This window comes from Pollachius pollachius (assembly GCF_949987615.1).
Source record: "Pollachius pollachius genome assembly, chromosome: 5".
In the NCBI taxonomy this organism is placed as follows: domain Eukaryota; kingdom Metazoa; phylum Chordata; class Actinopteri; order Gadiformes; family Gadidae; genus Pollachius; species Pollachius pollachius.
Genome location: NC_136938.1, coordinates 27,808,940 through 27,825,507, shown reverse-complemented (window position 1 = coordinate 27,825,507; position 16,568 = coordinate 27,808,940). Strand labels below are relative to the sequence as shown.

At 46.7% G+C, this 16,568-nt stretch overlaps 1 protein-coding gene across 1 annotated transcript; it reads left to right on the top strand.

Moving 5' to 3' along the window:
* The first annotated feature begins 343 nt into the window (after positions 1-343).
* mtmr10 (myotubularin related protein 10) lies at positions 344-16,061 on the top strand. Its single transcript, XM_079737304.1, has 16 exons — positions 344-965; positions 1,442-1,502; positions 2,619-2,755; positions 2,867-2,939; positions 4,627-4,769; positions 6,427-6,520; positions 7,376-7,523; positions 7,739-7,826; positions 8,017-8,105; positions 8,621-8,751; positions 8,871-8,940; positions 9,493-9,563; positions 10,596-10,768; positions 11,071-11,241; positions 11,515-11,697; positions 13,795-16,061. Exons 1-16 carry the CDS (start codon positions 909-911, stop codon positions 14,404-14,406), a joined length of 2,301 nt encoding a protein of 766 aa, XP_079593430.1. The 5' UTR covers positions 344-908; the 3' UTR covers positions 14,407-16,061.
* Positions 16,062-16,568: the final 507 nt, after the last annotated feature.

Here is a 16,568-nt window from a genome sequence, read left to right as displayed (position 1 = left end):
GAAACATACAGTAGTACATATATGTAATTGATCAGGTCCCTACTCGGAGAGCCCACATGTACAGAAGAGGGATATCACACGCATACGCTACTACCTAATCCGAGGGCCCTCCCTGTGTATGGGGGCCCTCCCTGTGTATTGGGGCCCTCCCTGTGTATTGGGGGCCCTCCCTGTGTATTGGGGGCCCTCCTTGTGTCTGTGAGCCCTCCCTGTCCATGGGGCCCCTCTCTGTGTATGGGGGCCCTCCTTGCGTCTGGGGGCCCTCCCTGTGTATGGGGCCCCTCCCTGTCTCTGGGCCCTCCCCATCTCCGGGCCCTCCCCTCCCACCAACATAAACATGGACGTCAGGCCCCCAGCCTCAGTGAGCCTGTACTGTTCTGAATGAAGCCATGGACCCTAACGATCTGTAGCGATGAGGACCAGAGGAGCGGAGGGTGGACGCCGAACTCTGAGTGTCTGGTGACTGAGTGGAGATCTGGTGCTCCTCGGAGGCTCTGCTAGCTCCATAGCTCATAGCCTCTTAGCTTCGTAGCTCCCTAGCGCCATAGCGTCGTAGCTTTATAGCTTCACAGCTCAAAGCTCCGTAGCTTCACTGCTCATAGCTTATTAGCCTCATAGCTCCGTAGCTTCATCGCTCATAGCTTGTTAGCCTCATAGCTCATAGCTTCGCAGCCACCCCAGAGGCTAACACCGCTGACAACTCGCCGCCTCCCCGCTGGTTCCTCATCGATGGGGGGTCCGACCTGCTCGCCGCTCCGTCCCGATCACAGCACCTCTTTATGATCACCGGTGAACTCAACGTATTGGTTTTTAGATCGTACTGGTTAACACCGTGTTAATTCCAGTACACCCAGCCCCTGCTGAGGGGACCGTAGAGCCGAGCGGTGGACTGTAATCCGACTTAAACCATGTTTACTGTGAGACCCCTGAAGCCCACCTTCAAGTCCTACCTCCCTCCTCTACAGGTACGATCCTAACATTGTTATCAGGATAACAATCCTCACAGGACACATGTAACGCATACTATTTACTTACTCATAACTTACTTGCTTACTTAAAGCTCATGACCAACCTGCTCACTAGTAAGGTAGTAGTGATGGTTAGAATTGTTTCACTGTCACTTCATCCTGGTGTACTTACAGTACACTTATTACTTACTTACTTACTCACTTAAAGCTCATGTCAATATGCTCACTAGTGGTAGTAGTGTTTGTAAGAAGTGTTTTATTGTCACTACATCCTGGTGGTCTGTGCCAAAACAGACACACACATCTTCTTATGCATTTCGAATTGTGTATATTGTTAAATTAAGTATATATAGTTAATATAATTAGCTGAGATACTGTTGTTATTGAAAGACATAAGCCTCAGTTCTACTCTAACCCTTTTGCATTTGAAGTCTAAAATGTGACCCTGTGCTGCCTGTTTTCTTTATCTCCAGACGGATGTAAAGAAAAGCTTACAACCCCCTGTTAAAAAGTTGGAAGCAACACTACTTCCAGGTGAGTTTTCTTTGCCATAGCTTAAATAATGTGACAATACAGCAGGACAATGCACTTGGCTTGTCAAATATTTATCGGGTAATTTACATAATATAAACTACTGAGTCATTGACTAACTCACACAACATGATAGCACATTTATACTGGTAGTGAAAAATGCCATGGCATTCTGTGTCTTTTCTGATGGTTTTAAGTAGTTCATTGCAACTGTCATAGTACTAGGCGATGATAATACAAGAACTATATTATCACTTGACTTCCTTTCTTTGCAAATGGCTGCAGAAGTGAGAATCTGCACGTACACTCTAGTCCTTTCTTTGCAAATAGGCTGCAGAAGTGAGAATCTGCACGTGTACTCTAGGTCCTGAAGATAACACTCAGTGACCACAAACGTGCACACACACTGGTAGAAGCTGTTGCAGAAGCAAAAGCTTTTAAGAGTACCTTGGAGGATTTCAGACGCGGTTACGATGGGTGTGCCCTTAAGGTCCTCCACACATCTGGGGGCTGAATCTGTGATTAGGTGGTGACCCCATATTTAAAAAGGGGTTTGGAGTCTACTCCTATGTTTACTATCATTCCTCTTGGCCTCTGTGAGTGCCAGTGGACTAGGAACCGTGGGCCCTGGGACTGGCTCCTCATTGATGCTCAAGGAATCATAGGAGCTTACCTTTTGTATTTTTGTGTACATGGAGAAGGCAAAGGAACGTGTAAATACGAGGCAAATTAAGGAGTGCTTGAGCTTCTCTGGCAAGCAGTCCTGGGTCTGTGAGGCTAGCTGTCGGTGGGCTTTTTCAGACCAAACAAAAAACGTATTTACTACCAATGATGACCAATGGTCACATGACACTTGGCTTGCATGCTGTATTTGGTAGGAGTGTTTAGGACTTGTGCATTCATTAGGTTTTTAAAGTGTGATGTAATATATGTTTGATCCAAAAGAGTAGTAGTATACAGCTTTTTTGGGGGTTTGAACTCATTTTCTTCACGTTTAATTAAAGACACTCCTACAAAGAACTCGGATGGATGTCCAGTTGTTTTGCTTGCAATGCCGTTTCAACCCCCTTGCAGATTCCCTGTGTTGATCCAGTGCTTTATTCTTGTGTATTACTTCAGGAGAGATTGTTGTCAATGAGGTGAACTTTGTAAGGAAGTGCATCGGTGCTGAGAAAAGCCACGATGACCTTTGGGGGAAACTGATCTGCACCAATTTCAAGGTCTCCTTCGTCACCCATGAGGCTCTGGCCCAACCAGTAGGTCCCCTCATTAAACTGCTCTAGATATCGTTTTCATATAAGAGGCTGTATGCGTTTTGTTTTGCCTTAATGCAATCCATTAATATATTTGATCCTGCTTTCTTTCAGAGATTTCATGTTTCCAACCGCTTACTTGGAGAACATGACATTCCCCTCGCCTGTGTGGACCAGGTGGTGACAGGTACATAAAGAGAACCATTTGAAAAGCTTTGGGTTAGTAATTCAGTGGTTGCAGATCAAATGTATGTGTGTGCGTGCGTGCTCCTCCTTATGAACAGTGCCTTCTCCCCCCTCTGCTGCCTGTCGGTCAGTGATGTACTGGGCTTTCCTCACTCACTGTTTGTAATGAAAAGCCTCCTCTCTGTACCTGTGGTTCCCGGGCTGGTGGTGCGTCGCTGGTGGGCCACCCTCGAGATTAGCCAGGCCAACACTTAGAGGATGGAGCTCTGGTGGTGCTCTAGGCCAGGGATTAGACTTGTTTATGCAACTCTGGGCTGTCATTCGCTGACGGGGCAAGGGCAAAGCGCTCAGAGGGACTGTTTGTTATGCTAATATTACGGAGCTGGGACTTGTTTTCCCCAGTCCATGAGTGACACCATTCGTTTGTGAATGAACGATGCTAAAAGTAGTCCCAAAGCACATCCGGTTTACTTTTAGTTTTATTCTCTCCTATTAGCCTCAGAGAGCCGATTAAAAGTACCACAGACATGTTTTTAGGTACTTCCCAATACCGCGCACTGTCCCAAAGGGGATTTCAGACAAACTGTGACATATTTTTAAGTACCTTAACTATGATGCATGAGCTGTTAGGAGTAATTTGATAATTGTACACGTTTTTGTTTTGATTTTGAGAGCTGCGTTGTTATGAAGATACAAAGAGTGTATTAGGGTTCCCGTCGACCTCGGTGAGTAGATAATGGGAGCATTCTCCTTCCAGAACAACGTCTTCCTCCATCTGTGTTTGACCATTTGTTCACAGCAGTCGTTTTATAGTCATTTTATATTTTTCTACACATGTCTCAGTGGTTTCCTTTCAGTGTGAATTGTGATGTCGGCATCGGGCATGTACCTCTCCGATTTTCTTTTTTCTGCTCATTTGCGTCTACGGTTACTGCACAGAACCTCACCTCCAAACCACCTCCACGCATCCACACACTCTTTACGTGTTGTTCTGTGTGTGTTCTCGGTCTGTTTTTGTTTTGTTTGCTTTAGCCTTCTGGTGTTGATTTAATTGTGTCCTTTTGTAAGAAGAAGCATTTCAACTTCTGTTTATTTGGTTCTGCTTTACAGTTACTGGCAAGATCATTTGGGATTCACCATAATTTATCATATTTTCTCCATACACAATGTGTGATGAAAAAGCTTGTATGCATACCCATTTTATATGCTGTGATCATCAAGGGTAATAGTATGTTAATTTACCCGTTATTCTTTTTATAATGATCAAAAATATTTCTTACGTTATTATTTTTTATATCATTATTTATTATAATTCACAATCACTATGAAAAAGCAGCTCTGTAGTAGTTTTGCCTTAGGCGTGATTCCTTCAATAGGTTTACTCAGAAAGCCAACACTTGTTGACTTTGTTTTTAGTAATTATTTCTGTTGACTTTATGCAATTCTTGTTCTGTCCAAAGACTTCCTACTTGCTTATTAATTACAACGAAATCTTCTCAATTATCCTTAATGGAAAATATGCATGAGGGAGACTTTCCTTTAGACAGGATTTGATGTCGTATAATACTTGTAGTACAGGTATCTGAATTATGGTACTTTCTTTTTCCATTTCATCTCCCTCAATATCATAAAGGCGTTTTCTGCTTACTTTAAGCTCAGATTGTGTTGTTCTTGTTGTTTTGTTCCAGTCAACGATGCAAAGGGGAAGAAGAAAGTCCTGGGCTCCAATCAGAAGCTCAAGTTCAACCCCAGCGAGCTCATCCTCTACTGCAAGGACTTCCGCATCGTGCGGTTCAGCTTCGATGAGGCTGGTCCCGAGGGGGCCAAGAAGGTGAATGTGATAACGCATTACCCCAGTGTATTGTCTAAATAACTCGATCAGGCATGCTGATCGAGTCGATCAGGCATGCTAAGGATAGCCTGGCACCGCCCGCACGCGTACTTCTGCTCAGTTTTCATTTCCCTTCAATACTACGTCTGGGTTTGTGGTATATTCGCGGGTTTTCTCCGGTCAAATTTTGCCAGTCCAATCAGCGAACAGAGGGAGTGGCTGAGAACAGTGACGTTCAGGTCGTGCACTAGTTTGAGTTGTAGCCAAACGTTAGCCATTGGTTAGGGTGATCCAGAGTGGCACTGGGCAGATCCAATAGTTTTAAACTCCAACAGACACCCGCCTTCAAGTGAGTTAACGTTTGTCAATGGAGAGAGGCCAGACTCTGTGCAAACGAGATAAAGTATGAGAATCTGGTAGGACCAGGCTGTGCTGAGGTCGCACCAGTATAAAACCCCAGTTTGGATGCTGGGAACCAAAGCCAACCTCGGTAGGTAGTGGTAGACCAGGGGAACATGACTGGGTAGAACTTTAGATTCAGCACCACGGGTCAGGGAACAAGGCCTCCATTCAGCCGCGCGCCCTATGACATCGCCGGACCGCGTCAGGGCAGAGTCTGACGAGGGCGAGACAATAATGGGTGTTGGTTATGCACATGCTGTAATTATGGATGTGGTTCTGATTGTTGCGTTTCCTCTTTGGAGGAAAAAACGGTATTAAAGACAACGTTGTTCTGACACCTCATTCCATTAGCTCGGTGGTGTTTTTAGTCTTGTTCCAAAATAATGAAACATTGACAAAATCACAGCCTATAACTGATATATTCTACGAATGAAAGACGCTGCCCAGCCCGTACCTCTCTTTGTTTACAATAATTGTACCATCAAGTACAGGGCCACCGAGCTACGCTACGCTAGTTCACGTCACCCAGTCACCCAGACAGTTGGTGTGCCCAGAACTCTGTTATTGACTGTAGGCTGTGGGCCAGGGTTTGAGTCTGGACGAGCATGTATCTGGTTTGGTTCACTCCTGTGGCGACCAGCTCAGAAACACTGCTGAACTCCTGCCCGTTAAAAAAAAAGAAAAACATTTTAGTCTCGAAATCCATCTGGTGATTGAATTGCTCTCCCTAAAGGTAGCGCATGGCATCACCTTGGGCATGAAGACCATGTTTCTGCCCCTATCCTTAGCTGTCTATTTATGGAAACCACACGCGTAATTACGGTTTCCTCTTAAAACGGTCCTTGTGTTTTTATTGTGCAGTATGGATTGAAGCCAATCTATATAGATCTCTCTGCCACTGGAAAAGACAGAGCTGGGGCAGCATGGCTATTTCTAAAATGCACGCACATGCTCAAACAAACTGATGGAATTGGAAACACAAATGGGAAGAAGCTAATTAATTTAGGATTAAAAGTATTATTTATTTGGAATAGGATTTGATGAGATCTTAAATGACTAAACCGAATTTCCTACTTATGTGTGTGTACTCAAATCTCAAATAACAATCCAGATTTCTTTAAATATTCATTGTCAACCACTCTAATATTATAGCTTTTTATAGAACCTAATTTTTATCATATTGTATTGAAAATCCAAAAAGTGTGTTCTGCGTATAGATGTTATTTGCTAAAGATCTCCCGTCTCTCCCCTCCAGGTGTGCCTGGCTATCGCCCACTACTCCCGGCCCGCAGACCCCCAGCTGCTGTTTGGCTTTGAGTTCATTGGGACCCGATACCTGGGCTCCACAGGTACGCTCCGACCACAGACTATACACTCTCAGGATCCTTTATCATCAGCCAATGCCATGTTGGATTGGATTGTGTGTAGGGCGGCACAATTTATACATATGAATCCGAATCTTGATTTTTGGGCTCTGCAATTAAGCTAATCGTGAAAGGCCACAATTCATTGGACAATTTTCTTTTAAAATTAAAACATGAATCTGATTTTGATTATGGAAATAAAATGACAAACCATTACAACTCGGTAATTGCTTAATTGTTGTTGTTTTTTAAAACAGTTGGTGCCACAGAATACATAGAGAATCGGTTGTCTTTCAATCGCACTGATTAATCCCAACCACAATATCGAGCAAAATAATCCCAGAGTCTGTGTCGTTGTGGGTCCTCCCTGACCGTTTGTGTTCCTCCATGTGTGTGTTCCGCCCTGACCGTGTGTGTACCTCGGTGTCGTTGTGGGTCCGCCCTGACCGCGTGTGTACCTCGGTGTCGTTGTGGGTCTGCCCTGACCGTGTGTGTACCTCTGTGTCGTTGTGGGTCCACCCTGACCGCGTGTGTACCTCGGTGTCATAGTGGGTCTGCCCTGACCGTTTGTGTTCCTCCATGTGGGTCCACCCTGACCGTGTGTACCTCGGTGTCTTTGTGGGTCTGCCCTGACCGTTTTTGTTCCTCCATGTGGGTCCACCCTGACCGTGTGTACCTCGGTGTCTTTGTGGGTCTGCCCTGACCGTTTGTGTTCCTCCATGTGGGTCCACCCTGACCGTGTGTATACCTCGGTGTCTTTGTGCGTCCGCCCTGACCGTGTGTGTACCTCTGGCTCGTTGTGCGTCCGGCCTGACCGTGTGTGTGCCTCCGTGTCCCCAGAGCTCGGGCTGAACGGAGCGCAGCCCACAGGGGGCTCGCAGACCCCCCTGTTCGCCTGCGCCTCGGACTGGGACCGGGAGATCAAGAGGACCGGCGCGGCGGAGTGGAGGGTCTGCTCCGTCAACCAGGGCTACGGCGTGTCGCCCAGGTGGGACCGCCGCGTCCTCCACAACACCTGTGGATGTGTATTCTCACCTGTTAAAGAACCAAACAAATGGGCTGTTTTTTTACATTGAAATGAATGCAGGTTTTGCAGAAAAAATATGACAACAGGGCGGAAGCAAGGAATACCCTTCGTGCCAAAGGTTATTCCTTGTTTCCGCCCTGTTGTCATGTTTTTTTTCTTCTTCTTTTTCCCTTCAGTCTCCCGGAGTTCTTTGTGGTTCCCGCCTCCCTAGCGGACCAGGATCTGAGGCAGTATGCCGGGTCTTTCAGCGGGCAGCGCCTCCCGGTGAGTACCCCACCACGCGTCTACTCCAGAGGTAGTATCACCTACTGCCTCAAAACCCATAGCACTGTTGGTACTCACGCCACTTATTGAATCACATTGAACCGAATAGCTGCACCTGGTTGCATTGGGGGGAAAAAGCAGGTTTGTTCTCTGGGTGTTCTGTCTGATGCACGTTCACCCTCGCCTCCAGGTGTGGTGCTGGAATCACCCTAATGGCAGCGCCCTCACCCGCATGGCTAACATCACTGACCCCCTCCAACAGAAGAGGCTGGATCAGAGGTATACTGGCCCACTGGACTTAAGCAGTAGGTCCTTCTTGTTCACTGGCTTTAGTTTGAACCCAGATGCGGTAAGCAGGAGCGCTGATCTCAGAGGAAGGTTGGTCAAATATGTCGATTCATAACCAGACGCCCAGCTCTAGTAACGCGGTGTCCAGTTGAATCCGGTCATTTGAGGGCTGTTCTGTCAATATGCACATTTATTTTGTATATGGTTTGGTTATAAAATCGTAGAAACAGCCTTCGTCCAATGTCAATTGAGTATTTGATGGTGTAGTTCTCTATACTGCTGCAGGTGTCAACCAGGCACACAGGATGTGTGTTTTTACCTTAATGGTGTGTTAGTGTGTTAGTGTTAGTAGAGTGTTGGTGTGTAGTGACTGATCTAACTCTCAATTCTCTAAAATGCGACATCTATCTTTTCTCATTCAGAGTGAGCTGTTCAATTTTTTTTTTAAACTGTGGACTCTGTTGGTGAATAAGTTATATTAAAGGTTTTCTTCTCTATGGTCCTAGAATCTGCAACGCCATCATCAAGAGCCACCCCCAGCGGGGGGAGGTCCACAAGTCAGACCTGGACAAGAACCTGCCCCGCATCCAGGACGTCCAGAACAGCCTGGTCAGGATCAGACACGTCTGTGTGATAGGTGAGAACCTTAGGGGTGTGTGTGTGTGTGTGTGTGTGTGTGTGTGTGTGTGTGTGTGTGTGTGTGTGTGTGTGTGTGTGTGTGTGTGTGTGTGTTAATATGTTACTGTTTGTTTCCAGATCCTTTTGAAGAGACGGAGGAGAAGTGGCTGTCGTCGGTTGAGAACTCCCAGTGGCTGGACTATGTCCGGTGAGTCAGATATGATCAGACCACTGCCCCTCCCAGCTGGGATGGGACTTGTTTTGGGTTTAAATTATTTTTGAAAAAAATTAAAAATAATAACAGAACTTTTTTTTTAAATAATTAGAAAATGTCCGGTAGGTCAAATATCATCAGACCTGCACCTGTTTTGGGTTGACATTATTTTCAAGAGAATGTAAACTATTTGACATTCATCTTCAAAATAATGTTATGAAATGTTGATATGGGTAAATAATTAAACCTATGCCTCCCATTTGTACTACATGTATTACTAAACCGAGTTGAGGTAATAATGTTAAACAATGTGTAGCTGGTTAAGTATGCCCCTTCATGACATTCCAACCTCTACCAAGCTCATTCTCTCCCGACGCTCCAGAACGCTCAGCTTCTAACCACCAATGGAAAAGGAGCATTACTCACGGATAACATTAAATCAGGAACAATGCTGCTGCGAGCATGTCTTAGCGTCCTAAGTGGGAGGTATGTGGACACTTGAACTCTTGAGCAAAGGTTAACCGTGTGTTTTGTTATGGCTTGCAGGACCTTCCTGAAACATTCTTGTGATGTGGTGTACATTCTGGAAGGGCTGAACGCTTCAGTCATTCTGCAAGGTAACCCCCCCCCCCCCCAAGTGTGTGTGTGTGTGTGTGTGTGTGTGTGTGTGTGTGTGTGTGTGTGTGTGTGTGTGTGTGTGTGTGTTTCTCTCTCAGCATTTCAATAAAGAATTGCTTCGTTTAAAGGTGCTGTAGGTATTGGTCATAGCAAATGAGAGCAGAAGAGAGCACGAATTAGCAGAAGAGAGCACGATTTACTTACTAAAAGACTCAATAGACCTCCCTCCCTCCCTCCATACTCTTCACCATTGCGTTGTTTCACCTGTGATTGACAGGCAAGATGGATTCCCAGAACTTATCTGGGAAGAATGCACTGATTGGTCAGAGAGATGGCCGGAAAGTCTATTTTAATTTTGAATTTGAATTTGCTTCTACAGAGGAACTGAAAATATATTCACAGCGCACTTCACCTGGAATCTTTTTGAACTGTATCCTCTCGTTTTAATGCCTGGTATCTTTTTAAATTATTTATTTATTTCTCCTCCACTATGGAGCTAATACTATTTATTCATTAGGCTTAGGCAAGGAATTTTTATTTTCTGCGGGGCTGATGGTGTGTGTGTGTGGCCGTGTGTGTGTGTTTTTGTTTATTGTATGTACTGTTGGGTATGGACACACCCTGCTGCTCCTCCACACCTGAAGTTCCTAACGGAAAAATAAGTTATTTGAATTGAATTGAACTAAGGAAATTAGAAGGTATTCTGGCCTATCCAAAATAAGTCTTACCTACAGCCCCTTTAACGTTGTGATTAAACCTGTCTAAAGGACTCTCTGTGTCATAGGGCCTGTTGAATATGAACCTGGCTTATCTCTCTCTGTGTCTCTCCGTCTCTCTCTGTGTCTGTCTCTGTCTGTCTGTCTCTCTGTGTCTCTCTCTGTCTGTCCTCTCTGTGTCTCTCTCTGTCTGTCTGTCTCTCTGTCTGTCTGTCTCTGTGTCACTCTGTCTCTCTGTTTGTCTCCCTCTCTCCCTCTCCCTCTCCCCCTCCCTCCCCCCTCTCCCCCCCTCTCCCCCCCCATGCACCCTTCCAGAGGAGGAGGGCCGGGACCTGAGCTGTGTGGTGTCCTCCCTGGTGCAGATCATGGTGGACCCTCACTTCCGCTCGCTGTCCGGGTTCCAGAGCCTGGTGCAGAAGGAGTGGGTGATGGCCGGCCATCGCTTCCTGGACCGCTGCAATCACCTGAAGAAGAGCGATAAGGAGGAGGTAGGCCTGCAGCATGTCGCCCCGTAGCGTGGGAGTGAACATGGCGGCATTATATATCTTATACAAACGCTGCTTGGTGATGCTGGAAACGGAGCATGTTGGTGGGGTGTCACTCTGATATTGTTTGGGGAGGACGTTGCATAAACACGGGGAGAGTGAAGTGTCGCTGCTCTCAGACGGTGGAACACGTCTCAGGGAGAGCGAAGTGTCGCCCGCCCCCGTTTCTCTGCGTCTCCTGGCTTCAGCCTTCCTCACGTAGTGATTGATTACTTCCATTTTGTTTCTCCCCGCTCCTCCTCCAGTCTCCGCTGTTCCTGCTCTTCCTGGACTGCGTGTGGCAGCTGATGAACCAGTACCCGTCCGCCTTCGAGTTCACAGAGACTTACCTGGCGGTGCTGAGTGACAGCATGTGGGTTCCTGTCTTCAGCACCTTCCTCTTCAACGGCCCCAAGCACCACGCAGACACCATGAACGTAAGAAACACGGCAAGATGTTCCCTCAGTATAGTGTGTCCATGCAGACTCCCTTCATGTAGAAGTGTGTGTGTGTGTGTGTGATCTGTTAAAGTGTTGTTCCAAGTATTACCTGTCCTTATGAGATACATTGATGTGACTACATTCTTATTTTGGATGAAGTAGTGGATTGTGTAATGATGTAAAAAGTTGAGATAGATTGTTTCTAAATCTTTATCACGAAAGCTGCTATTTACGGTTAAATGTTGTGTTTCCGTGTTGTCTTGACTCCAGGACTTCCTCGAGGATAAGAAGATCACACTGGGTGAGGGGGAGGTGCTGTGTCTCCCGCCCGTCTGGGACTGGTCCCAGCAGCTGTCCGTCACGGACCAGGCCCTGTTTAATAACCCCATCTACGTGGGCAAGGCGACGCCCTACGCTCACAACGGAGCGGTCAAGTCCTTTAGACGCACAAAGGTCAGTGGGAAGGCCTCTCCGTTAAACACAGCTCCCCTGGTGGGGACATGCAGAGGACTCTCCGTTAAACACAGCTCCCCTAGTGGGGACATGCAGAGGACTCTCCGTTAAACACAGCTCCCCTAGTGGGGACATGCAGAGGAATCTCCGTTAAACACAGCTCCCCTAGTGGGGACATGGAGAGGACTCTCCGTTAAACACAGCTCCTCTAGTGGGGACATGCAGAGGACTCTCCGTTAAACACAGCTCCCCTAGTGGGGACATGCAGAGGACTCTCCGTTAAACACAGCTCCCCTAGTGGGGACATGCAGAGGACTCTCCGTTAAACACAGCTCCCCTAGTGGGGACATGGAGAAGGACTCTCCGTTAAACACAGCTCCCCAAGTGGAGGTATGGAGAAGGACTCTCCGTTAAACACAGCTCCCCTGGTAGGGACATGGAGAAGGACTCTCTGTTAAACACAGCTCCCCTAGTGGGGACATGCAGAGGACTCTCCGTTAAACACAGCTCCCCTAGTGGGGACATGGAGAAGGACTCTCCGTTAAACACAGCTCCCCTAGTGGGGACATGCAGAGGACTCTCCGATAAACACAGCTCCTCTAGTGGGGACATGGATAAGGACTCGCCGTTAAACACCGCTTCTCTGGTGGGGGTATGGAGAAGGACTCTCCGTTAAACACAGCTCCTCTAGTGGGGACATGGAGAAGGACTCGCCGTTAAACACCGCTTCTCTGGTGGGGGTATGGAGAAGGACTCTCCGTGAAACACAGCTCCCCTAGTGGGGACATGGACAAGGACTCTCCGTTAAACACAGCTCCCCTAGCGGGGACATGGAGAAGGACTCTCCGTTAAACACAGCTCCCCTAGTGGGGACATGGAGAAGGACTCTCCGTTAAACACAGCTCCCCAAGTGGAGGTATGGAGAAGGACTCTCCGTTAAACACAGCTCCCCTGGTAGGGACATGGAGAAGGACTCTCTGTTAAACACAGCTCCCCTAGTGGGGACATGCAGAGGACTCTCCGTTAAACACAGCTCCCCTAGTGGGGACATGGAGAAGGACTCTCCGTTAAACACAGCTCCCCTAGTGGGGACATGCAGAGGACTCTCCGATAAACACAGCTCCTCTAGTGGGGACATGGAGAAGGACTCGCCGTTAAACACCGCTTCTCTGGTGGGGGTATGGAGAAGGACTCTCCGTTAAACACAGCTCCTCTAGTGGGGACATGGAGAAGGACTCGCCGTTAAACACCGCTTCTCTGGTGGGGGTATGGAGAAGGACTCTCTGTTAAACACAGCTCCCCTAGTGGGGACATGGACAAGGACTCTCCGTTAAACACAGCTCCCCTAGCGGGGACATGGAGAAGGACTCTCCGTTAAACACAGCTCCCCTAGTGGGGACATGGAGAAGGACTCTCCGTTAAACACAGCTCCTCTAGTGGAGGTATGGAGAAGGACTCTCCGTTAAACACAGCTCCTCTAGTGGAGGTATGGAGAAGGACTCTGTTAAACACCACTTCTCTGGTCGGGGTATGGAGAAGGACGGAAAGATACTGGCAACCAGTTCGGGTCATGTGTCGATGGAAGTACAGCACATTCGTTCCTGTAGTACGGAAAAAGGAAACATGTTCTGTATCTTATTCAACCCATTGTGTCATTTTACCCGAGTTTCGACTTGATGACCCTGATTTGATTCTCTAACATTTCAGAACAAGGATGAGAAAAGCCCTTTGCAAAGTTAATTGTCTCTAGTCTCGTAAAAAAAAAAAAAGTGAACGTACCTATGATATTTATTTAAATTGAGGGCCTTTGGAAGACGCTTTTATCCAAAGCGACTTACAATAAGTACATTAGTCAGAAGAAGAGGAACAACAATATATCGCTGTCGGTACAGTAGGGATGTTCATAGAACCAAGTACTTACAATCACTAGGTTAACCCGTTCCCCGTATACAACAAAGACCTAGGATAAGACGCGACGCAATGCTAGGTACACAATTTAAGTGCCAGGACGTACAACACACACTAAGTGCGTAAGAGGGGTGTGAGGGGGTGGTCCCAACATGTCCCTCATGTCTCCGCTCCTCTCTTCCCCTGCAGCATAAAACGTGGAGCGCCACCCTGCGAGGCACGCCCCCCTCCCTCGCACGCAACGGGCTGCAGGGCAGCCACGGCACCCTGCCACGCCGCAGCTCCCTGGCCGCCCAGCTGAAGTCGGACCTGTTCCCGGTGAGGGACGTCCCCGAGAGCCCGTCGGAGCGCTTCGTCAGGGACTGGTTCTCGGGCCCCGCGGACACACAGGGGCTGCTGCTGCCCCTGCTGCTGCCCTCCCACCTGCCCCTGTGGCGGCTCTACTTCCTGCGCTGGGTGCCCGAGGCCGTCATCCCCCGCGGAGGCCCCGTCACGGCCGTCCACGCGGTCTCCCAGCTGGCCCACGAGATCGAGATGCTGCAGAGCCGACTGCGGCGCTACAAGGGCCCCGCGCCGGGGAGCACGCCCCGGGCCAGCCCCGCCGAGCCCAGCAGGATGTTCTTCAAGGCGGGCTCGCTGTACGAGCCCTCGCCCCCCCCAGCCTTCCTCAGCTCCTCCTTTCCCTTCACCCCCGTGGGGAACCTGTGCCGGCCCAACCTCCACGGCACGCCCATCAGCAAGTTCCTGAACGGGGCCAAGACGTGGCTCTCCACCGAGACCCTGGCCGGCGAGACCGTATGAGGCTTCAGGGCGTCAGGCGCACTTTTAGTTTAGTTTTTTTTTTTTTGTCCAAATCTACTTCACGCATTTAGAATCAGAGTTTGTTTAGGTTGTGGATTCATTGAGCTTGCAAGGTGGACATTTTTCTCAAAGTTTTCATTTTAAGACCGTAGTTGTATATTCACCTGAGCTTTAACACACGTTGGTTCATGGGATTATGTTATCTACAGTGTAAATAATGATCCACCATATAGAGGTGTATGAATTTCTAATTGGACACAAATGATGTCCAACCAGAAACTATTGGCTGAACCGTGACTTCAGTGGAGCTGTACAGAATCGGGACGTCCAACCAACCCCCACGATCGCTCCTGTTTGTTATGCAAACGCATTTCAATGTCGTGGTATGAAAGGTTGTTGGCTTCTGTTGTTGTCGATTAAGTTTGTGCACGTCTGCTCGTGCGTGCGCTTGTGCGTGTGCATGTGTTCTCGTGTGTGCACGTGTGCTTGTGCATGTGCTCGTGCACGTGCGTGTGCTCATGTGAACTTGTGCACGTGTGTGCAGGGTTTGACATTCTTTATAGGATTTAGAGATCAGAAGTTCTTATCAATATTGGAATGTAAATACTCTGAATGCCGATGCCTTAATGGACAGATGAGGGCTTCTTTAATGGAGGGGCTGTAGAGAAAACTATTTTGCAGAAAGGGAAGTAGAAAGTGACTGCTCAGCATTGTAATGTTAGGGCCTAGTTGGATTGAGATTGATGATGCAGTTTCTTACGGTTTATTTTGCACAAGCAAACTACTTGCTTAAGGAAAGATAAAGGTAGCACATAGTAAATGTTCAGGGTCTTAATTTTTTCCTGGTTGATAATCGTTTTTGTATTGAAGTAGAGAAAATGGACCTTTGTTATACTAACTTTAATGCAGATGACACTTTGATTACCGAAAATTAAGCTTTTGGGAGTTGAATCTGTGGTAGTAATTATTATTATTTTTTTCATAGAATTCTTAGATGCCTTGTGGTGTGCAGGTACTATCTATATGATGTATTTAACTAACAAGTTAATAAATTAATTACCTATGGAAGGTAAAAAAGGATCCTATAGTTTGATGATCAAACCATAAATGGGTCCTTTGCATAGGCTGGAAACTTGTGGTACATGCAGAAAAGATAACTAATGGCTAGTATCCTCTCCCTGTCCACATTACAATAAACTAAAGTCTGTCGCCAGATTATCAATTGATTAACTGTAACAAATCTTAAGTTGTGCTTGAATTGTTTAATTGTAGGCCTACTTAAAATAATGGTACTGAGTAACTTTTATGTATTTAGTTTGTATTTTATGAAGAGGTATTTATATACGGTTCTAACTACTAATTATCTTTATTGCACCCTGCTGTGATTGGATGAGGACTCTGCTGTTATAGGGCAGTTTGAAATCAACAGCAAATACACCATTTTGAGGAGGAAGAATCGTTGTGCCTTTTGGGGAATTGGGTCTCTTTCTGTACACATAATAAACAATTTGTCTGTTTGTGGACATCAGATCTGAATCGTTTAATGCATTTTTACAAAATGTAAATTAAGTTAGAGGCCTATTTGAAAATTTAATTCGACTTTTTAGGGTGGAATTACCTGGACAGGGTTTTCTGTGACCTCCTAATAAATAACGGTTTGAAATTCATCCTCTTGTCATCTTGAACCAGGACATGCTAACAAGCAATTGCATTATTATAAAATAATTCACTGAGGAATGAATAGATCATGTTTGTGTCTCATGTGGGGACTTTCTTGAGCAACACATTTTAATTGTGATGTGGTGGAAACAAAGGAAAGATTAAGCTTTTTCTTCTTCCCTTTTTTACTTTTAGTCATCCGAACAATAAAACCTCAAACAGGCCAGCATGTAAGAATATATAGTTTCACAGCGGTGTCATCACAGGACCAGCAGGCAATATCACTCAGGGGTCTCCTTTAATAAAGGCCAAAGGTCAATGTGATATCTTCACTGGTTTAGTCATCTGGTAAGGTGACTAAACCATTGAAGATATCACATTGACCACATTGATGGTAAAAGGAGCAAAACTGTGTTTGAACGACACATCTGTTTGTCTGGGGATGACCCCTCTGTAAAAAGGATCTTTGCTTTAAGGAACATGGTCTTTCGGACGTGAGCAGC

Bases quoted from the DNA above. Each gene is read 5' to 3' on its own strand.
- mtmr10 (XM_079737304.1), top strand. From the start codon at position 909: ATGTTTACTGTGAGACCCCTGAAGCCCACCTTCAAGTCCTACCTCCCT. The intron at 2,940-4,626 runs GTACATAAAGAG...GTTTTGTTCCAG, and splicing joins TGTGGACCAGGTGGTGACAG to TCAACGATGCAAAGGGGAAG. The intron at 11,698-13,794 runs GTCAGTGGGAAG...CTTCCCCTGCAG, and splicing joins AGTCCTTTAGACGCACAAAG to CATAAAACGTGGAGCGCCAC.